Source organism: Pezoporus flaviventris, unplaced genomic scaffold (genome assembly GCF_033815535.1).
Source record: "Pezoporus flaviventris isolate CSIRO_AGI_PZ_B2104156 unplaced genomic scaffold, CSIRO_AGI_Pfla_v1 ptg000022l, whole genome shotgun sequence".
Lineage (NCBI taxonomy): Eukaryota > Metazoa > Chordata > Aves > Psittaciformes > Psittacidae > Pezoporus > Pezoporus flaviventris.
The window spans coordinates 6,780,665-6,804,251 of NW_026892570.1; the positions used below are offsets into that span (position 1 = coordinate 6,780,665).

General features: G+C 39.7%; 1 protein-coding gene across 1 annotated transcript in view; it reads left to right on the top strand.

Moving 5' to 3' along the window:
* SYK (spleen associated tyrosine kinase) overlaps window positions 1–16,251 on the top strand; it is a 30,383-nt gene extending 14,132 nt beyond the window's left edge. The window contains exons 6-13 of the mRNA XM_061456358.1: window positions 3,480–3,548; window positions 8,130–8,220; window positions 8,898–9,075; window positions 9,770–9,979; window positions 10,417–10,606; window positions 11,940–12,080; window positions 12,327–12,439; window positions 14,020–16,251. Coding sequence (XP_061312342.1) covers window positions 3,480–3,548; window positions 8,130–8,220; window positions 8,898–9,075; window positions 9,770–9,979; window positions 10,417–10,606; window positions 11,940–12,080; window positions 12,327–12,439; window positions 14,020–14,092 — 1,065 coding nt within the window. The 3' untranslated portion in view covers window positions 14,093–16,251. The remainder of the gene's footprint in view (window positions 1–3,479; window positions 3,549–8,129; window positions 8,221–8,897; window positions 9,076–9,769; window positions 9,980–10,416; window positions 10,607–11,939; window positions 12,081–12,326; window positions 12,440–14,019) is intronic.
* Window positions 16,252–23,587: the final 7,336 nt, after the last annotated feature.

Consider the following 23,587-nt stretch of genomic DNA (forward strand, 5'->3'; position numbering starts at 1 on the left):
TCTGACAAAGTTGATTGATATTTAGGACTGTGCAACAGAAGTAAATAAACCAACCTCTTCTCGCCAGCACACTGCAGTAATACCACCCCAGTTGTTGATGATGCTTTACAGGTGAAAACGTAGGTCATGCTGACAGGATGTGATTAATCTTGGCTAACATTAATGAATTTAAATCAAGAGCCAGTCATTCAGGAAATTACAAAGGCTTGCTTTTGAGGAATTTGAAGAGAGAGAGAGAGATGGTCGCACCCAGTGAGTTGCAGTCAACAGCTCGATGTCCAAGAGGAGATCAGTGACAAGTGGACCCTCCCCCTCTGGGGTCAGTAGTGGGACCAGGGATGTTCAACATCTTTGTCAGCAACATGGACAGTGGGACTGGGTATACCCTCAGCAAGTTTGCCGATGACACCAAGCTGTGTGGTGCAGTTGACACACTGGAGGGAAAGGATGCCATCCAGAGGTAGCTTAGCAGGCTTGAGATGTGGTGAGTGCCAACCTCATGAAGTCCAATAAGGCCAAGTGCAAGGTCCTGCACCTGGACTGGAGCAGTCCCAAGCACAACTACAGGCTGGGTGGAGAAGGGGTTGAGAGCAGCCCTGAGGAGATCTTAGTGGTCTTGGTTGACAAAAAAAACCTCCACATGGCCCAGCAGGGTGCGCTTGCAGCCCAGAAAGCCAACTGTGTCCAGGGTTGTATCAAAGGATATGGTTGGCCAGCAGGTCAAGGAAGGTGATTCTACGTCTCTCTGCTCTCATGGGACCCTGCATCCAGTTCTGGGGCAATAGCACAAAAGGGACGTGGACCTGCTTGAGTAAGTCCGGAGGAGGGCCATGAAAATGCTCTGAGGGCTGGAGCATCTCTCCCATGAAGACAGTCGGAGAGAGTTGGGCTTGTTCAGACTGAAGAAGAGAAGGCTCTGGGGAGACCTTATAGCAGCCTTCCAATACCTTAAGGGGTCCTACAAGAAATTTGGAGAGGGACTTTTAACAAGGACATGTTAAAATGTGATAGAGCAAGGGGGAATGGCCTTAAGGTGACAGAGGGAATTTAGATTACACATTAGAAAAAATTCTTCACTCTGAGGGTGGTGAGGCACTGGCACAGGTTGCCCAGGGAAGTTGTGGCTGCCCCATCACTGGCATTGTTCAAGGCCATGTTGGATGGGACTTTGAGGAACCTGGTCTGGTTGCAACTCCCCATGGCTGGGCATTGGAACTAGATCATCTCTAAGGTCTCTTCCAACCTACACCATTCTGTAATTCTATGAGATTTAATTCCACCCTTTAACTTCTCTAGCGATAGCTGACTTAAATATGCTTGGTCGCTTTCACATTTTGCATACAACCATTAATGATTTCAGGATTGATCAGTAGTAGTTACGTTTAGGAGTCATCATGATAGTTAGAAGAAAAAGAGATGAGTGAGTGTGTTAATTGCATATTTTGCAAATATTCTCCTAAAATAGTGTTTAAAGTTACAATATGTTTGACATTCTGAACTTCTTTAAACTGAAATCTGAACGTTGTGTTTTCTTTAGTTTTCTCAAACAAGCCTGTTAAGTTACTTTCCTGTAGTATAAATATAGAAACAGAAAGTGAAAAAAAATCTAAATTAATATTACTGCTTATGGAGCTCAAAGACTTCAGTTACTGTTGCCAGGTTGTCATACATTAATATCGTCCTCAGTAACTTACTGAAGACCATTTGTGTAGCTCTTTTTTTGTATGCAGGGGCTAAAATACAGTGATTTAGATTGCAAAAAATGCATCCTGAAAAGAACAAATACAATCACAAGATCTTACATAGAGGGTATGGAATCTATATTCACCATCAGAATTAATACTGCTTTTTAGAGTATTTCTGAAGTACTGCATGTTTTCTATTTTACAAAAGGAATTGCCAAAATATATGAATTGGGATTATGAGTATTTGAACTAGGCACAAAAGATTTGTGTTGAATTGAGAACTGTCCTAGAAAAAAGAAGGTGAAGTTAAGTAGAAACTAGCTCAAGGCATTGTACTTCTAATAGCCAGCTGTAGAACACAGGATAATGGGGAGCAGGAACAGATTTTCAGGGGAGATGATGCCTGTAATGAATCAGAACAGGAACAAGGACCAGCAACCATCATGCTGGTAGAAGAAAGGGAAACATGAGGAGTTTCCAGCTTGTTCAATACTCATAAGGTCTCAGCTGGAATACTTTCACCAGTTTTTGGCACTGCACCGAGGAATGTTAGCCAACAGGAGATAATGCAAAGCCAGGCAACAGGAAAAATGATAACTTGTGAGAATAGAGTGGTTAGAAAAAAGGGAGCAAAATTGAGACAGAACATGATTAATAGCTGAAGAATGGAGGGGAATGGCCCGTTCTGAGGGGCAATCCAATGGTGGTGTTCCTATCTAGACCTATTTTTCAGTAATTATTTTATTTTTTTTTTTTTTTTTTAATATCTTAATGCCTGAAATACACTGGTGAGATTCCAAAGACATAGTGGAGAGCATGCCCAAATATGAAGTTGCTTGGAAGCTAAGAGAGTATATGACCACTGGGGAAAGATCTGCTGGATGGTATCCAAAGCAGACTGTCCAATTAATTTAACCAGAAACTGCTGGTGTGGTTGGAGTAAATTTTACAACATCAAGAAAGCGATTTTATTAAGAAAGCTAGGAAAGGTACTGATCCTAACCACTAGAAAAGCTATCTTTTGAGAAAAATAAAAAGTAAAAAAAAGTCAAATTGGGTTTTTTGAAAGTTCAGAACATCCAACCATAAGTCATTTTAAAGGTTGTTTAAAGTAACCGAAAATGTGGCTCAGATAATTATTTCAACCTGAGCATCAGCCTAAATGCTTGGTCATCACAGTTTTAATTAGGCAGGTAGGTTCTCTGTTACCCTAGAAATGCTAATTAGTCCCATTTAATTAAACAAATGCATTATAGTAAGGTATATTTGTATTTCTTTTAAAAATATCTTCATACAGAACATAAGTGCACATTTAAAACCTAAAGCCTGTTCATTTTTGTTTGGAATTAATATCAGTTTGTGTGCTTTTTGCTTCAATAGCCACGTTGTTGTAAGACCAAGGTTTGCTTCAAATCTTGCTTAATTAAATCAGACTTGTAGCCACCAAAGTTATTGTCTGATTTACATTACTAAATGTGTGCTAAAGTTCAATAACTCAGGCAGAGAAACATACTGTGTAAAAGATCTGGGGAAAGGACAATGTGCATGAATTTAAAAACTGCGTTAAGGTATATGGATATATTCAAGATGGCTTGAAAGTAACGTAGTCGAAAGAAAATTTTGTACTAGTATTTCCTGTATTGCATTTGTCTGATGCATCATATGTGTACTTGCAGGCACACACAAGGGAAAGGTTGGGAGTGTTTTATTCTTGTATACTACATCTGCTTTGTAAAATACCTTTATTTATTTTCCTGACATATTTAATGTTCCTTTTGATATTGTGGTTTCTAGAGTTGGGCAGGAGGTGGAATTATCTCAAGACTCAAATCGTACACCTTTCCAAAGGCTGGCAGCAAAAAGGTGCCTCATATAGTCTCCTCAGGTTTTTGAATGAGTTAAAAGGACTTATATTTGACTAATTTCACTCTTTTTTTTTACTCCCCTCATTTGGCTTGCTATTATAGATGTGTGTCTTGGCTAATAACAATCTGATTGTGAAGATTTTTTTAACTTTCTGCTTTTTTCCTAATCATCTGCATAAGTATGACCTTGATTTTGTAACTAAAGCAATAGTTTTAAAGAAGTTTTTAAAACTGTGGGACTATTTTTAAGTAATTTCTCACATCCCAAAATTTTAGCGCAGATCACAAAATGTCTGCAAATAAAATGTGATAAAATGCTTTTCAAAAAAACAGTCACTTACAGCAGAACAAAGTGATATTTCTACTCCGAAATATCATTCCTAATCAGAAGATTGGCTTGCTTACGTAATGATACTGAGCACATTTAGGGAATAATTTGTTAATAACAGCCACAAAGTATATTCTTACAGAACCAGTGTGCACAAATCTTGTTATGCATTCATGCTAATTACGTTTGCACAAGTGTAAGATGTCACAAGACCAGGTAGAATGGGAAAGGTGATATCAGGGAGTCAAGGGAAATCTAGCTGTGTGCTAATGAAAATGCTGTTGCAGAAGATTGTGTTTTCCAGCAATTGATGTAGTTGTGAAGCATGCAGTTACGAGCTTTCTTTGCATGCTGGGAATACCATGTGTGTCCCTGTTCCACCCGTGAGTCTTTTCTTGTTTATTTATTTATTACCAGTTGCTCTTTAACAAAAACGAGCAGGCATATAAAGACATATACCACCCATTAACCCCAACATGCAGAGTTTACTTTAGACCTGGCTAATTAGGCAGTTCTCTTACATAAAAACTTTCAGACACTAAAATGGAAAATTTATGCTTGGAATAGTCTTGGAAATTACATTAAAAAAAAATCCAAACCACAAACTGTTTATTTGCATGTAATTTTAGTACTCAGATCAAAAATTTTCAAGCTGTTTTACTGTAATGTAAAATTGACAATTTAAATGACCTTGTGCCACCTAGTGGTGATTTATGTTTTCATAGCAAACTCTCATGGAAGATTTGGCTAAAGTTTTTATCATGCAGTATTTTGCCATTCAGGTTGATTTAGCAAAATAAGAGACTACGTTTGTGTGTTTGCAAATCAGGATTATTAACCTGAAAAGAGCTTGCAGTTGCTGTATTGATCGACTTTGTAAGTATGTTCTTTACTATAAAATTATAATCTTTACTGTAAAGATTGGGTTTATAGTAGTTAAAGCCATTTCATTCATATTTTTAAACAAACACAGGAGGGTCTTGTTCCCATTCCATCAACCAGATTCTATCAAATCTGCTCAGGGGTTATCCTGGTAAGGCCTTATCCATGCATAGAAAGTGGTATTCCTTTTGCTAGAAAGATACCTTTTGAGTCAGTGCAAAGTCTCTGCCTTCTGCTCTCCTGTCATTGTTGGTGTGGCTGTATTTCTATAAAAGTGCCACACTAGTATAGCTAGTCCCTCATAAGGGGAAGAATGGCAAATTTAGATGAGCTTAACTGAATAAGATTAGCTTACCTGAGTAGTTTAACCAATGAAAATCAAACCTTAGCAGAAGGCAAAAAAAAAAAAAAATTGATGTGCAAACAGGACTGGATCACAACAGCTTTCTAGTATGAGAGCATAAACTGACAGCCTGCCCCAGAGTTTAGAAGTGTCCATACCACAAGGTGTCACATACTATGCCATTTGAAATCTTGAGCTTACTGTTTTCAAAGGCCTTTCCCAAAGTGCTTGTATCTCATTTCTTGTTAGCTTGGGTTACGGTGAGGAAAGGTGGTACGCAATCTTTCTACTCATCTAAAACTGAGGAAAATCTGCTGAAATTGTAGCCTTCTGTTGGATGAATTTATATTCCTAGTTATACAACAATAACTACACAAGCTCCATCCAGCACTTGACTGTTTATGGAAAAGAAGAAAACAGAGCTGCATGCTTCATTGGTTAGCTTGAGCCTGAAGCTACAGCTACACCTACACATACAACTGAGTGACTTAACTGTGGCTGCAGAAAAGGTTTCAGAGTTTTTAGAGGTGGGTGTGCTGTGGGACATGGTTTGGGTTCAGATATTCCCATCACAGTTTTTGGTGCACATTTGAGGTAGTCCCCACAATGAACAGAGAACAATTGATAGTGCTGTCAACCCTTTCAAAAAGCAAAGAAGGCCCAGAGTAATGCAGGCTCCTTTAGATGTCATTTTCTGAACACTTTACATTTCTATCAGAAAGGTTATTTTAAGTATAAAATATACAAAAGCATCATTTAAAAGCATGATCCTGTCATCCCTAAGTATTTCAGAACTTTCCTTCCAGTATCCTGGAAACTGCCAAAGAATCAGCATCTCAGTCCCTTCCTTAGGTAGTCATATTTTAATCCTTTTATTCCCACTCTACTCTCAGACACTTTGGCCAAGAAGTGTTAATCAGAGGCATCCATAAAATCCATGCAATGTGGCAAATTGCACTTGCTTTCTTTGTACTTGTATCTATCTAGCAACAGGTATTTATGTCAGTCCATATTGCTTTATATCAATTCAGTTAATTGATTCCAATTACTTTTTGGAATACAAAATTATCTCCCTTTTAAAGTATAAATACAGTCAACAGAGAAATCAAGAATACATCCAGGAAGCTATCAAACAAAACTATAATCTCAGTAATAATAATGAATGGGTCATAGTAACTAGCAGTAAGATTGAAAACCTTAAGTATTCTTAATGTGTTCTGAAGCAATAAAGGATATATGAAATCACTGTGGTCTCAGTAGGTATAATTCCATCTGATTTGGTTTTGCTTTGCAAAAGATGATTAATATTTTTTTACTGAACATAAGCATTTTCCTATATATCCTGACACAGTGTAGAGAAAGACTGTCCTGAGTGTTCACAGTGAAACTGCCAGTCTATTAGTTGAGAGGTTTAGGATTGAATTCCAATTATAGTGGGGCTTGGGGATTTAGTGAATGGCCTGTGTGTGAAATAGAGTGACACAGGTCTTGGAAATACAGTTCTTAACTTGCAGACCAGGCCAAGTGTACCAGACTAGAAAAACAAAACTAGAGCTGAAGATCTTGTTACATACCATTCATTTGCCTCCTTTTTCTTGAGATTTGCAGATCAGTTTGATTCCTCTCTCACCTGTCTCAGAACCATCTCAGGGCTCTTGTGGCTTGCCCTGACAGCAGATGGCCTTTCAACACTGTTCCACAAGACCGAGCAATGAAAATCAGAAACATTATTCATACCATCCCTGAGGTCACCATGCTCATCCCACTAGGCAAGAATCTTGCTGCATTTTGGCCTCCAACTTGGGGTTTGCTATATTATTAATACTACATTATCTATGTAGTATTACCTTTTCAGCTTCATCCAACAAGTGGGCAGAACACTTCCTTATGATTTAAAAGGTCCATACCATCCAAGTCAGGCATTTTTCCTATGAAATGCAGTTTCCAGGTGATAGAACTTCTCTTGCACCCAATAATTCACTCCTGGTCATTTCTCAAGCTCTGTTTCTCTTTACTTGGAAAGCACAACTGTTTCAGGCAGGACCTTATGCCACTGAAAGCTTCAGTTACTAAAAAGAAGAATTGCGTACTCAAGTAGTGTTTTGCAAGTACAATATGCTTTGTTTCCTATTCAAGCCAAGCAAACTCATGTTGATGTTTGAATTTCTGGTATCAAAACACTCTTAGGAGGGTGAGGTCACTCATGACTAGAGTAGAATTTTCACACTGAGAAACAAAGGGACTAAACTGCAGAAATAAGGTCTGTAATTCCCTGTTCCTGACAGTTCGTAAACAGAAAAGACTATAAGTTTCTCTCATCTACTTTATAGTGCCAGACTCATCCTTCAGCCAAGTAGCATGAAAATATGCTGTGTTTATGCTGGGATGGTTAGTGTGCTCCATAGTGTTCCTTTGATGAATAATAAAGAAATAGGGATTGTATTTGAAACAGATGCTCAAGTATAGTAAGAATTAGGTCAGTTTCTACCTTCTTAGAGCAGACTGACTGGTCTAGTATCTGGTCCATGAAATAATTTTTACCCCAGATTCATCCAAGTGGAGTCACTCTGTAGCATCCACAGGAGAAACAGGGAAGTATTTTTTGTTTGAATTTGTGTTAGGAATTTCTCTGTGGCATAGGTATGGACAGAGATAACTTGGAGAGGGAGGAAGGACAGATTAAAGAGAAATTCCTATGACTAATTGTGTTACAGGTTAGACTTGAAAAAAGTATGTAAATTTAGTATCTGCAGAATAAGATTTGTGCATGACCCATTCTCTCAGATCAAATGCTCTAAAATATGTGCAAAGCCTTTTTTGTGCTTTAGCAGTGTATGTTTTATTTGGCCTGCATATTTACTCAAGCAGTAACCTCCAGAATGAAATAACTTTGCTGGATCCCTTTCTCATTTTCCCATTCTCACCTGTGTGGCTGTTGCAGTTATTGTGCCGTAATCCTTGGGGAAAGAATGCTTTTAACTTACCAATTCATTGCTAAACATAAAACCTCTATTGGTGTGCTACAGCTTCAGCCAACTACTAGCCACCCACCTGATGAAGCACCTTTTAATCCTTACGTACTGCAAAGGAAAAGAGGTCTTAAAGGAGTGGAAAAAGGTAGGCAATTTATGTCATTAATGCAATTTCCTACATTATGCCAAAGATCTCCCATTAACCATATTTCATTTTTCTTGCATTTGTGTCACACCGTATTGTGTATTGGTACAGCCACTATCATAGCTCAAGCTGTGAAGCTGAAATTGCCACGTCACCATCAGTAATAAAAGTAATTTAGCAGAAATCTTTTTTCTATGTTGACATGAAAGATTATTACTTCTTTGACTCTAAAAGCTGCATCTTCCACTTCATAAAAGGAATTGTGCCCTGTTGCATCCACAGTGCAAAGCTAGTGCTCAGACTTTCTGTAAAATGTAATTAATGATTGTGCTAAAAATGAGCTACATATAAGGCAGCATTCTGAGTGAAGAATTGTCTGAGGTAACTAACAGGAAATACTAAGGAGAAGGGCCAGCCTTTAACCCTCCTTCCATTAAGGAACCTCCTAGTTTCACATTATGCAAATGCTCAGTAGTTAGAGCATGTCACCAGGTGGAGGTTGCTCTCTTTTGGGGTTTTCTGAAGTGCCTGTAGCTGGACTGCCAGTGGTTTCTTCATAATGCCCTCCTAAGTCAAACACACTGATGATCCTGAACATAGAAAGGGTGAATATATAAAAGCCGTGGCAGCAAAAATGTCTTAAATAATGTCTGATTTTTTCATTAATTGACCTGCAGGTGATCAGAGAGATGCCTTACCCATGGATACTGAGGTTTATGAAAGTCCATATGCTGATCCAGATGAAATGAAACCAAAAAATGTCACTCTTGACAGGAAATTGTTAACCTTGGAGGAAGGAGAACTTGGCTCAGGCAACTTTGGTACTGTAAAGAAAGGGTTCTATAAGATGAAAAAGTAAGTGTTCTCTTCTGCTTTCATGGAGTCTAATATGTAAGAGCTCTAGCCTTTAGTTTTTCAGAGCAGCAAGAATCTGTGCATTTCATTTGGGGTGACAGATTGCACCTGAATAATTTTAAATAGCATTCACCAGTTCTCTTTGTACATGCACTCATACACTCATTTTCACAGAGTCACAGAATTGCTAGGGTTCGAAGGGACCTGTAGAGATCTAGTCAAATCCCCCTCTCTCTTGTTTGCAGACACCTCTGCCTACAGCCTAGCCACCTCCCAGCCATTATTTTTGTCTGTGAAGTGAGGAAGTGCCCTTTGAGACAATTTTCTCTCCTGTTAGGGAAAGTAGGATGGGAAGTCCACTGCCTTCCTCCATAGTTTGTATGGGCAGTTGTGCTACTACTCAGTATGTCACATCTGAACAACTGCTCTTTGAGAAATGGTATAGAGTGACATGGATAGCTTAACTGTATGTAGCACAGAGATTTTCACCTAAAATAATTATGATGAATACCTATTTCATGAAGCTGGAACATTGATTTTCAGGAAGACAGAACATGTTATGCCCTCTTTATCATGTTTTTTCTGTCTTTTGTCACAGTTTGTACAGTGTGCGCATATGCATCAGATGAAGATTGTCTGCATTTGCACACAGATTTTTCAGCAACTAATCACAGAATTGGATTCTTTTTCATAGGGGTGCCAAGCCAGTGGCTGTAAAAATTCTTAAGAATGAGAGTAATGATCCAGCCATAAAGGATGAATTACTGAGAGAAGCAAATGTAATGCAGCAACTGGATAACCCATATATTGTCCGAATGATAGGTATATGTGAAGCTGAGGCATGGATGTTAGTGATGGAAATGGCTGAACTTGGGCCATTGAACAAATTTTTGCAAAAAAATAGGTATGTAAGTTTGATTCTACTTCATAGGATTTATCCAAAGGGTAAAAAAAATACAGTTTCTTTTGGTTTGATTTGATTTTCCTTTAAGGGCAATTTTAAATTCACATGTTGTTAATGTAATAATTAATGATTTAGTTACTCTTTACTGGCACATGATTATTTTGTACATGTTTTCTAGCTGTCAGATATTTCAGGTAAACCAGTGAATTTTAAATAAATGAAAGAATTTTCACATGTCCTCATTTATTGATAGGATCACACATCATCTTGGTCAGAATATTCTTCTGCTGCCTGTTTTAATTAAAGCTTACCTAAGTATAAGTGAATCAGGTTTCTATATGATGCGGGGAAGTTTATAGTAAAGATTTATATTTGAACTCCATGAAAAGTCATGAAAATGAACTTCTGACCTCTTAAAATTCAATTATGATTTTCAGACATGTCACGGAGAAGAATATAACAGAGCTGGTACATCAGGTTTCCATGGGGATGAAATACCTGGAGGAGAGTAACTTTGTTCATAGGGATCTGGCTGCAAGGAATGTGCTATTAGTCACCCAACATTATGCCAAAATTAGTGATTTTGGGCTTTCTAAAGCTCTTAGTGCTGATGAAAATTATTATAAGGTAAGGTTTGCACAACACGTGAAAACTGTATAGTAGCATAGCTCAATAAAGTTGCAGTTGTTTTTAAAAGTTGAAAATTAGAAATAATATGTATCATCCATTATTTTATAGCTTGGCAGCATGTCAGCAATTTTCAAAATATGTGATCAACGCTAGGAGATGTGTATGGAGAAAAAAGCCTGTCCCTTCTTTTATTTGCTTACTTCTTTTATTTACTTTGTGTAAACTTGTCAGTAAAAGGTTGAAATTTATGGTAGAAATGAGATACCTCCGTATATAAAAGGGGGAGAATGTATTTGTTGCAGATATAAACTTTTGGGCACATGATTTTGACCATGTGTAAGAACAGTTTAGGCTAGCACACTGTACTATCGACTAATAATTGAATTCAGGGAGGTTTCTGAAAGAACATCACTGGTACATAGTCATTTGCTCTAAGCAGAATATGTTTAGCTTGGTTTTAAATTCACTGGATCTGTGTGCAGCTAAAGGGTCTTAAATAACTGACACGTAATAAGGTGCAAACATCTGTGGGAGACAAAGGCTCTAATCATGTCTGCATCTCTTTTTTTCTGATATATTGCTCTCGTAGTTCAATTTCTTTGTTCAGCACATTCCCTTTCATCAGCTATATAAAACTAGTAAGCTACACTCTGAAACCCTGCAGAGGAGGAGCAGGCACATACTCCCTTCTGATGACCTTGTGGGAATAGTATCTGCTGTCAGAAAAGGCAGTAACATCTGAAATCACTGCCAGTAGCCTAGCCGGAGCTGCCTGTCAGAGGTTTGAGAATCAGTATCAAAAGCCCATTCCCTTTACAACTCCACAAAGTGCAGTGGAGTTCTTTCACTAGATCTAGCTCTGTGCTGGGATAGCTTAATGCTTGCATTATCATAACAAAGTGTTATGACATAATTTAATCAAACTGAAGTCTGCCATAAGGTGATCAGTCTGCTCTGAAATGGGGCATCAACTTCAAGTAATGACGCTCTGTGTAGCTGATTGTGTATCTTCTACCCTCTATGGAGACCCTAGATGAAAAATCTTACTTTTAAAGAGAACCTTTAAATTAAATGCCACTATAAACATGACTCCAAGTTATTTATCTAAGCTTGTATTTACCATAGATTTCATTTTGGTGCATTATTTTGAAAGTAGAAGATTTAGGAGCAAATTTGTAACAATTTTAAAGAAGCTGCTACCCATTCTTTCTAATGCAAACTGTATCAGAAATGCTAGGGTACGAATGTGTGCATATGAATTCTGATGTTGTTTACTACTTTCTACTGTCCCTAGCCTGCTTTTTTTCCTTTCTTTTATGACGTATTTTAGGCACAAAGTCATGGAAAATGGCCAGTCAAGTGGTATGCTCCAGAATGCATGAATTTCTACAAATTCTCTAGCAAAAGTGATGTGTGGAGCTTTGGGGTTTTAATGTGGGAAGCTTTCTCTTACGGGCAAAAACCATATAAGGTGAGTAGTTCTATCTAGCATTTTTTTTTTCTCTAAAAATGCAGAGCAAATTTGAACCAATCCCTTCTCCTACATAAAAAGGTTTATATTACGGGCCAAGGATGGCCTTAGCACCCCATCTGTTGCAACAAATGAGTTGCAAAGGATAGCCCTAAAACCAGCTCCAGGCGTCTGATTGTTTTATACTAGCATGTGTGCTGCAATCATTTGCAAGTTGAATGACTGTTCTGGTCACCCTGATTCCAGGGAATGAAAGGTGGTGAAGTTGCACAGATGATTGAAAGAGGAGAACGAATGGAACGTCCAGAAGTCTGTCCAACAGAAGTCTATGATCTAATGAAATTGTGTTGGACATACAAGTGAGTATGATGTGATGCTCTCTCTTTTAATAGAAGCATATTTTAGTCTACTTACTTAATAGCCAGGATGGAGGGGAGGAATGGGGAAAGGTATTTCAAAATATGTTGTTTCAGCTGGTGTGTAGCTTGCAAACAACCTCCAAACTAAGGAATCAGTTGCACTTTCAAGTGAAAATTGTTCGAGTTACTGAGTGCACTAAGAGAAGCTGATTTTGCACAGCTGGTTTTGCTGTAATAGTTATATACAAAATACAGGGTGTCATAAAAAAACAAGTATTTTGAAAAGAAAGTCTGCAATTAAGCAAATATTTTTGTTTCGTTTTGGATTGTATTTTGTTTCATTTTAATTTCCAAGACTTTGCTGAAATTTCAAAGTCATATTGCCAAATTATTCATTCTTTTCCTCAATAATTAATTGTTTTGACCTATTTTTCTCTTCTCTGATTTCTGAATATATTCAAAATTGGATCCCATTGACTTTCTTTTAGTAAGAGGCAGCACATCTTTTCAGATCACACATAGTATGTCAAACACATTTTTCTGATCAATAACAATTCAGAAGTTAGAATTATGAAATACAGACAAGAAAGAAAAGAAAGCCTACCTGACCTGTTCTTAAATAAGTGTATTGCAAAAATCTACTAAAAATGTTTTAAGATCTTTTGTTTTGAACTATTTTGTTGACCTTTAGCTGTAGGAAGGTCTCCATAAAGTATCCAAAGTTTACTGTAATGTCACTTATTCTCCCAGTTCACCCTCTCGAGAATGTATGTGCCTAGCAAAGGTCTCTGGATTCTTTATGAGGAGCTGTGGTACTTCACTTTTAGATATCCTGATGCTTTGTTAGTTTTATTATGCCTAGTATTCTGGAAAGACTGTGGAGCCATTAAATAATTTCTGCCTTTTGGTTTGATTAAAATGCCGTAACAATTCTAGAGTTTAAAGTCTCGGGGTTTTGTTGTGATGAATAAGCATATCATAAAGCGTGCTGCTTTTTTATTTGTATTCACATATCTTTAATATCGGAAAGAAAAAAAAAAAGAAATAAAAAGGAAAACTAAAGTCAGGCAGTGTAACTGTTTCAATGTGTAATGTATTATTGTAAGGGCTTGTTGCCAGTTCAATTATGTTCTCCCAAATCAACAAAGAATTGCAGATATAGAGGAATGACAGTACACATAGTTGGTATATCCATATAGTGTATGTGTAGGCTGCTCTCAGTGGTGGTAAGCTACTCTGTATGACTGTAGTAACCATTATAAGGCAGATATTGCGCTGTAAATATTTTTTTTCTGTAGATTCTTGCTGGAGGAAATTAAGTAGAAAATGAAATGGAGCTGATTTACCATTTCTTTCTCACAGTACCTTCACCAACCACTAAGTAACAGGCATGATATTAAATCCACTGACTGGATGCTCTGTAGTGATATTTGCCACTTGGCATTCATGTTGGTAGCCTTCAAATACAGTGAGCAGCTTTAAATTAGCTATCACTGAGGTAAAGGCCCGAGTGTTACAAGGACCATGCACTTTCAGAGCTTTCTGCTTCCTGCACAGTGACACTTGTCATCTTTCCACAGTGTTGATGACCGACCAGGATTTGTTGCAGTCGAGCTGAGATTACGTAACTACTATTATGACATTTCCCACTAACAACACAAAGAACAGCAGCTTCCTTGCCTCCAGCCAGCAGCCTCTGAGAAGCAGTTCCCAAAACCAAGTGACTTTGATTTTTTGTCCTGCCACTTTCTCCCTGGAAAGCTCAGAGCTAAACCCTGTATCTGTAGGGTTGCTTTTTCGTGCCTTCTACACAATGTCCAGCCCTGAAATAGTGTTAAAAGTGGAGAGGTGCCAAAGAAGCAGCAAGGACATCAGAGAAGATGTATTTTTGCTACATTCCATTTCATTTTATTTACAGCTTTATCAGCATTACATTATGCAGTCATGTAAAACCTATTTAATGTCTTTCAGCCCTCTTCCTGTCATGTGTTTGATTGCGGATTAGAATTTAGATTCTTGTCTTTAATATTCTTAGCCATCAAAGGCATAAAAGAGTGGTTCCAGCCTTCACCCTCCCCAAGGAAGAATAGCATAAACATTTTTCACTGTGAAGGAAATTCACTGTAAAAGTGTGTCAGTCGCTTTGACTGACAACATGTTTGATTTTAGCCCCAAGCCTACAACTTGTATTCTTCTCAGTGGTAATGTAAACAGAGGGGAATTGGGAGATGTGAATTTCTAACATCATCTTCTCCTTTAAATGTGACCAGCTTCTTTTGTTCCTCATCTCATGTGGAAGCCCAGCTGTCCCTCAGGGAGTAATTTTTTCCTCAGGAAACCTGGGAACTCAGGTGCTTACTCTCATCTTTCAGCAAAAATTGTCAGACCGAAGACAATGGTTCTGGGCTTTAACATGAACACCATCACTGCGTTCCTGAAAAGACAGCTGTGACAGAGCAGCACCTTTCTTTCTCTGTGCTGTTTCAGTCTTCTTTAGAGGTACCTTCTCCATGTATCTCTTTGAGAATCCCAAAACTCCTTGTGTTGTGTTTTGAGCAGCAATCATTTCTATCTTTTTGAAACCATTCTTGAAAAGTGTACGTGAGAATTCACCACACCATATCTTCTCTAAAGCTAAATTTTACCCCCAGCTCGGATATTGTTGAAACAGGAATATGGACGTCAAGTTTACTTTTGTCCACTCCTGAATGTTGGTATTTGTCCTGTTAGCAATCCCTGTGAACATCTCAGGAAAAGGTATTTGTCTAATCGCTCTTTTGTGCTTCACCATGCATCTCCATTAATGTGCAAGAATAGCAATGGTAATAACGATAATGTAATGAACTTCTGATTCCATTTTTACCCTTATTCTGTCTTTGTCAAATCTCATTTTAGGTATTATAAATAATCAAAATTTCTATCACTTATTCCTCACAAGCAGCTACATTACTGATATTCACATATATCTCAGGAGTCTACATGCATTGCATCTACTAGACATGGAGATTTTAAATGTATATAAAGAATAAGATTTCAAGTTAACTATATATATGCATATGGCTGGTTATAACATAGGTGTTTAACTGTTGTGTGAACAGGGCGTTCTTAGAGATGCAGTGATAGTTTTTCTCTAGCAAAGAAACTGTGGGCAATTACAGTGAGAAGGTGTGAAATAAATTTCTTAAGGAAAGACTATAAGAAATATAGGAATTACTGCAACTTTTTGCAAGTTTATGGTCTATTTTTTAAAATATACCTGGTGATTTTTGGTAGTTTAATCTCAGGTGTCCAATGCAGGACACTTCAGAAACCACATGCTACTGGAAGATACTGAGTGCAATAGACCATGTTTCAAATGTGACAAAATGTGACTTATTTTGAATATGATCTATTTTTTGTTTTGTTTTTAAGAAACATTTATTTACAAGAACAGCTTGTGTAGAAGTTAGCCATAGTTATATGTAGGTGGTTTGTTGCTTTAATCCTGTTGCAGCAAAATTGTTAGCAGTACCTGTGCAATTAATAAATCCATGGGGATATTAGTTATAAAAAAATTGCACAAATCTCTACTATCCAATGAGTGACAGTACTCAATTTCCCTGAGATAATCTCTCTCTTAGAAAATGGTATCTGGTACAGGAAATTTGGAGGAATATTTCTTCCCCTCTCTTCCGAGAGACTGTCACTTTCTGTTGTTACTTGATTATTTTTAACTTCACTCTTTATGTAATAAAGGTTTACAATGAGAATATAAAGTATTATGAAATAAATAGATTAGGTTTCAAAATACAAATTAAAGACTGTTTTCAAAACATGTTGTTTTAACAAGTATCCTTTAATATTTAAGTACTTTCTATAAATGCTGTTGCTCTGCTGAGTATTTACTGAATTACTGTGATAGCTGTGGAAGACTATCTGCAAGTACCTGGCACTGAAAGTACCTGACATGACAGATAAGGTCACTGAAGCCTGGGCAGCTTTCAGAGCTATTCAGGACTTGACTTAGCAGGAAAATCTCCCAAAATACGCATGTTGTTACTACACCTAAGCCCTTCAAGATACTGCTACAATACAGCAATACTATGCTAGATCTGACGGGTTAGAGTTGTCAGGAATAATGCAGAAATCCTGTGCATACATACTGTGCTGGATCTGAAGGGTTAGAGGTATCAGGAGTAACAAGATCAGCTGTGCATGATTTAAGTCACATTATATCACATGAACCCTCCCTCAAAGGTGCAGGCAACATTTCTAGGTAGTCCAAGATACCAGTAGAGAGGTCTTAATCTTCTAGCTTTTGCCTGCAAGCTCAAGTCCTCAGAAGAGCAAAGGCTGGATGGGACTGAATGTGAATCTGAATAATAAACAACAAAGTCTGAAAGGTGGACAACTCCTGAAGCAGGTACTTACATTTGAGGGGGATCAGTTAGTGACTGACACTACTGCTGCAGTTGTTTTCCTGCATAGCAAATCTGGCGTGATTGTTCCACCTTCCCACTTGCAAGACTTCCTTTGTCTTTTGGCTGTCTGGATTTAGTTGTCTTTATTTTTAGATTGACTTGTATCAGAAATGCCTTTTGACAGTGTAGCCCCACAAAGTAATTGTCACAGCAGAGTTAAAGGGTAGCAAACTGCAGCATGGAGGAAGGGAGGCTGGTGTGAGTAACTCAGAGAAGGAGTGGGTGAGAACATGTTAAACAGGTTTTTCAGTGAAGGAAAACTGTGTAATTACAGCTTTGGTTAGGGCTTAAAGCTACAGAATCATGGACTTCATTCGGACTATCGAAGGGTCAGGCATGGTTTCCTATGAACACCCACCCAAACTTGTTAAAAACCACAGTGCAATCTCTGCCTGCTTCAAACACTGCACAATAAGGGGAATTCTAATCGGGCAATAAAAAATACCCCTGATTTTCACACATGAAACTGTCACGGTCAGGATTGCAGTTCCAATAAGGGCACATCTGAGAGCAGCCCCAGTGCTGCAGCAGCTGCATGGCCTAGCCTTGCTGGGAGGTGGCAATCCTTGGACACTGTCAGACCAGTGCACTTGTTGAAGCATTTATACACTCCCCGTCTCTTCCTCCCTGCTGCTGCTGTGCCTGTGAGGCAGAGGAACTTGTTTGTCTTTGCTGCTTGCTGTGAAGCTAAATTCCATGGGAGAAAAATCTTCAGTGATTTATATTGTGAATGGCTAGCTGTGGATGATTAGTAAAGACTTCTGGAACTGTGTCCTGTCATCTTTTAAGTGACACCAGCAGTGGAGGACTGTAGACAAAAAGATAGAGAGTATGTGCCACACGTGCATAGATAAGAGTAAGGATGGCATCTTGAATGAATAAGGCAGGGAAACGTTAAGCCAGCAATTGTAATTACCAGCTCTGAGTTTAGTGAGGACAGAAAGCCCATCATTCATGCAAAAGAAGAAGAAAGGAAAAAAAAAAAAGCAAAAACCAGCATCTGATTCTTGACAGTGAAGAACAATACCAGACTTCAAGCAATCCCAGACTCAGTGGCAAAGAGCCACTTCAAGAGCCAATATCACCACTACACAGCAGTGTATCCCAGCGCTACACATCATGGTGCTACACAACACAGTGGCACAACTGCATTATACCCTGTCTCTCTCCACGGGGGCGGCTCAAGGGGTCGATGGTAGCAGGGGGTGGTTTGTAGGGCTGATGGGCAAGACTCCACTGTGAATGCCTTCTGCCCTGATTACATGTGGCTGGGGGCTCAAGTGCAAACACCTTTACTGGGCACTCAGGTAACCTGTGAAGGTTCACAGCTGGAAAGGAGGGAAGGAATGAGGGTGAGCATGCAGCGACTATCAGAAAGACAGCTTGTAGGGAGAGAAATTGTCTCCTGCTAGATTGATGAACACTGCTGGAAAAAAAAAAGACAAGCCTATGGCATACATGTCTTCCTTCAGGCTTGTATTACAACATGGATTCCCATGAAACAGTCAGAGCAATGTAGTCTTCCAGCTACACAAAGCTTACTGAAGCCAGGTTAGCACTGTGCATCAATCTCCAAATGGGTGTTTTTCCTTTTCTGTCATATATGCATTAACTGAGGTGAATACCCACTGGGTTCCTTAGCATATAATTAACTCTGCCCCAAGTATAACCACTGCTTCCCTGAGGCAGTGGAGATGTGCACATTTCTCAATAGCCAGAGCAGCAGGGGAAACAAGAACCAGCTGGGGAAAGCCTTGCACTGCCGTCCATTGCAATTCGTAACTTCAAATGTAAATAGCACTTGACTGACCAGTCCAGTATAAATGTGGACAGATCATTAGTTCTCCACATCTGTGTACCATTGCAAATGCTTTAAACTGTCAGGGTGAGAGCCTGTTAGGTCCAGACCTTGCTTAACTGTAGCAAAGTGCTTACGGAGGATGCCCAATGCCACCTTGAAACACCTCATGTGGCAGCAGGTCAGTAAGCTCCCTGTGCCATCATGTTAGGGATACAACCTGCAACAGCAACAGCAAAAAGAAGCAACTTTGCAAAAAAAAAGGTTCAATACCATGGAAAATGCCATGAGCCATCATCACACCACACTGCAGCACAAGGATGCTCACTTGTCTGTCCTGCTGCATTTCTACTAGCCAGTGGGTCCACTGATACAATCTGTTCTTTTTTCTTCCTGCTTTGTTAAAGTGAAATTACGCTGGTTTCAGCAACAGCAAGAGTTGACTGACATGCAAGACCAACTGCACGCTTGAGCAGCAGAGGAGGTAGCAGAGGACTTCTGTATCTCTCTTGTGCAGTCTGAAGAGTGCTTTAAAAGCATTATGCACCCATACATGCATACATGTGTGTGTAGTTTCTTGTCATATTCTTTCCTACCTGTGTTCAATAACACCCTGCCCTACTGCTGCAGCTCCTACTGCACAGCTACAGCAGTTGTATCTTCAGATCTTCTTCTAATTTGTGTGCAGATTTCACCACTGTTACCAAATGATTTTTATTTGACTGGTGTGTGATGTTGTGCCTCCAGTACAGTGGAGCAATGATGAGCTGGCAAAGAATTGCTAATTGGTCTTGAGATGTGTTTCTAGAAGATAGCAAGGAAACTGCTTTGAAGGATGTAGCTGTTGGGTGGAGGGAAAGTGGAGTGTAGGAATGTATTAGGAAACACCCCAGAGAAACAAGAAAACAAGTTCACTGAGTTTGCCAAAGTGAACTGGACTTGTGGTATTTTTTCCCCTGTACTTCAGAACGTTGTAAATGCCAATGCTTCCCTATTCATCCGCAGTACTGACAATTTAGCAGTAGCTGGGTATAAGCACCTAGATAATGAATGTAGTTTTACTTCAGCAAGATTCCCACTGTTGCCAGTAAACCCCCCAAACTGGGCCACTTACATGTGTGCAGCTACATTTATCTCCTTGCAGCTTCCAAGGGCCTCGTCCTCCTGACTGCTATGCAGATACGTGGAGGAGCACCAGCAGCCAGCCCTCTCCCAGAGCCCTCACACTGTCTCTGATGCTCGTGGGACAGTGCAGAGAAGCAATGCCCAATAAAGTTCAGCCACCTCCAAAAGGAAGGCTTCTAACCTCTTTCTCCCAGCATGGCTGGGTTTCTAGGTAATGTGGCCTCTTAAATAGAGCAAATATAAAATGACACAGACATTTATTTTTGAATGTTCCCAGTGCACTAGAACATTAACTGCATTTTTTATTCTTTTTTGTTTGTAAATGTGCTGTTGACTCTAATTGATACATCATGTCTCTGGCCATTTTAAAATCCTCTGCTCAGTGGTGTTACTGCTTCCCCAGGGGCATAGAGTAGTCAGGTACTATTTTTAAACTCCTCAGTCAACCATGACTTCCTTTTGACCCGTTCACTCTGTTGCTGCTGTAGGGAGTGAACATGGCATTCCTCATCTTTTGTGATTTCTACTTATAAGGAATAGAAAGGACAAGTAGTGATTCTTGCTGGTGCTGGAGTACTGCACAAGTTAGATCGCAGGATGAAGTACAGATTGAATCATGTCTCAGATATACACCCTCCAGTGTCACATTGTACCCGAGTTAATGCAAACCAGAACTCAAACTACACAAGCACAAGTACGAAGCTCTCAGTTTGTTACTAAAGCTCCCATAGTGTTACAGTGTTTTCCGTGCCAGCCATATATGCTCTTTTAAAATTACATTAAAAAAATAAAAAAAAAAAAAAAAAAAAAAAAAGCCCAACAGCGCATCCCTGTGTGTGTCTGCAGAACTGCATGCGGACTATTGCTTGGGCCATTTAATTGCAAGGAAGTTGGAGCCTGAGCAAATAAATACTCAAGGTTTGCTTGGTTATTGAAGGCAATCATTGTTTGCCTTTTCCCCATATGAAAAGGTCTCAAGGTGTTTGAAGTGCAGCTAGAAGGAGTCAGACATCGGATGCCACACCAAACCCAAACACTGATACAACTGTGAGACTGCTGGTGCCTACATCTTTTGCTTGAAAACTGCATTATTTGGTGCTAGTACACTGCTGGGCCCATCAATCTGGTACATCTTTCTGCTTGGCCACCAAGAGTCAGCAGGACCTTGCTGATAACTACACATCAAGTATTGATAAGCATTTAGGGGTGGATCAAAAATACTGGGAGACCCTCAAACCCATGTTTTTGGTTACACTGTAACATGCACTAGCATTGTTCCTCACATAGTATTATATTGTGGGGAAGCAATCAGTCGGCCCTTCATCTTGGAGGACCAGGGGGACTGTGACCTATGACTTACACCTCAAAGCATAGGAAAGAGTTGAAAAACTTTATTCGAGCCCAGGACAACATTATCGAGTCCTGCAACCTCTCAGCAGTGTTTTTGCAGGCACATCTTGAGAGCAACAGGATGAGTAGATCCACTTCAGAGCTAATGAGAGAAAGCTTCGGGAACAGCAGTCATAGCTCTAAAGTATTAATGTTTGTTGCAATTACCTACAGACTGTATTGAAATAAGGAATGCTATGTTACAAGAAGAAGAGCTATCTGAGAATGTTCTGTCATTATTTTATTGAGTGCATTAGCTTTTTGTGCACCATTCTGTTACTCTCCATTTACCGGTACTTTCCTTAAATTATTGCACAGAACATGATGGACCAATACAGCATTGCTGAGAACAGCAGTCTTTAGAGTATGTTTTAAAGATCTTAGTTGTACCAAAACTCAAAAAGCAAGTATAAGGCCTATTTTTTTTATTTTACATATGTTCCAATGCTTTTATTTCTATTTTACCATATCCAATTCCTACTGTATTGAGCAAAAGAGCAGTCTTGAGTTTGAATTTCATAGTTTATTGCCTACTAGTAGAAACTTTAAATCATCCATTCTGATATTAACAAATATAGACAAGCAATTAAACAAGCACTGAGGGGGAGTACATCAGTTTCCTCCCAGACACCTCTGCTGCCCCTTCCCGGCCTTCCATCCTCTCAGTGCCTCAGGGCCATGGACAGCACAGGAGACTGAGGTCAGCCACTGTGGTTCCTCTTCTGTTTCCGGTTATTGTTTCTCACTGCACTGGTCTGCCCTTCTCCACCAGCCACAGTCTCTTTAGAGTCATACCTCCTTCAGGGTCTCCCGTCTGCCTGCCTGTGCTAGGGGGTTTCTTTGCTCTAGCACTCACTGGTGGCATCTCTTTGTTCCAGCCCTCCTCAGGCTGTGGGCCAGTATAGGGTGGTCTGTGATCTCCTCTCAGGTCACCCCTGCAGCGCCCAGCTACCAAGACCCTGCCAATTATGCCCAATGCACCTGCACCCTTTTCTACAGAACTTTTTGCCATATAGCCCAGAGTCACCAAACCACTTTGCACACAAGTTACCTAGGAACACAATGGATCATAAAGTAGCCTAAAAGGTCATTGGTGCATAAGGACAATGTAAGAGAAAGTGCATGAGTGAGTGAGGTTTGTTAATTCCTAGATCCACCTAACTGGTTTGTTAGGTGAGGAAGGACGACATTCATTAGTGCTATGGGGCAAAGAGCAATGCGCTCTGAGCAAGTGTTGTGCCTTAACAAACATCATGGCCCATGATGAGGGCTTGTAGGACTGGAATAGTACAGCTAGATAATTCTCCATAATGTCAGGCAAAACTGTCCCAAAGGTGCTGTTTCAGTTATTCCTAAAAGCTCCATTATGCTAATCCAGGAGTCTGAAGTTGCTCAGCAGGGAAGATAGCTGCAGTGGACTGAAAGCCAGTCACACACCCAAGGAGCCCCTCACTGCTCAGCAGTGGGTCCTAGATGTGTGCCCACACTGAACACCTCAAAACTGGCCACACACACAGAGATCTAGCCGCAGAGACAGGGGACATGCTAGTCCTACCAGCCTGCTGAAAGGCCACGGGGAAAGAACTATGATTCTAGTTCTATAGCACAAGAGATCTCGTAACCAATCACAGTGATGGGGCTGGGTGGCAAAGGCAGCTACCAGAAAAAGAAAGAGGATTTGAGGAAAGGATGAGAGTGCAGGCAGAGCTTGCAAACCATTCTCTTAAGTACAGAGGCCTGCTATGCTCCACAAAGTCCTTCTCTCCTTTCTGATCCCCAGCACCACAGCTTTTCAGTTGCTTTCTTCGGGCTCACAAACTCTTCCCCAGCTGCATGCATTCTAAAGTGGGGTGAACAGTAATGAGTGAGCATGCCAAATGCTAGAAACAGGTGAGAGGATTTAAACTAGGCAAAAGGGAAAGCAGAAACTGATGTCAGTGGTCCCCCTTCCCTCTCCACAGTGAGGTACATGTTGAATTCTATGCCCTGAAAGAGCGCTCTTCAGCGTGTGGTCAGGTACCACTGATGGGCTGTCTGCCACAAGAAGCAGTCAACTCAAAAGTGACCCAGTGTAGCTCTACAACAGCATGCACACACTGCTCCCCAAACCAAAAAACACAGCAGAAAGTATCACATGTTGGGAGGGTTAAATAATGACTACTCAGAGACTAACCTAATGTTCACTTGATTGGAAATGCAAAGCAATGCAATGGCAGTAGACTAGCTTGTCCATAGGCTAGCTTGTGCTTGGATTTAAGCCCACCACATAGCAATCAAAGCATGGTCAGACAGGGAGCCTACACTATCCAGCACTCATCCAGTGCTCACCCCATGCATTCCCACCCTGCCAGATTTGGGGTGCACAGGCACAGAAGA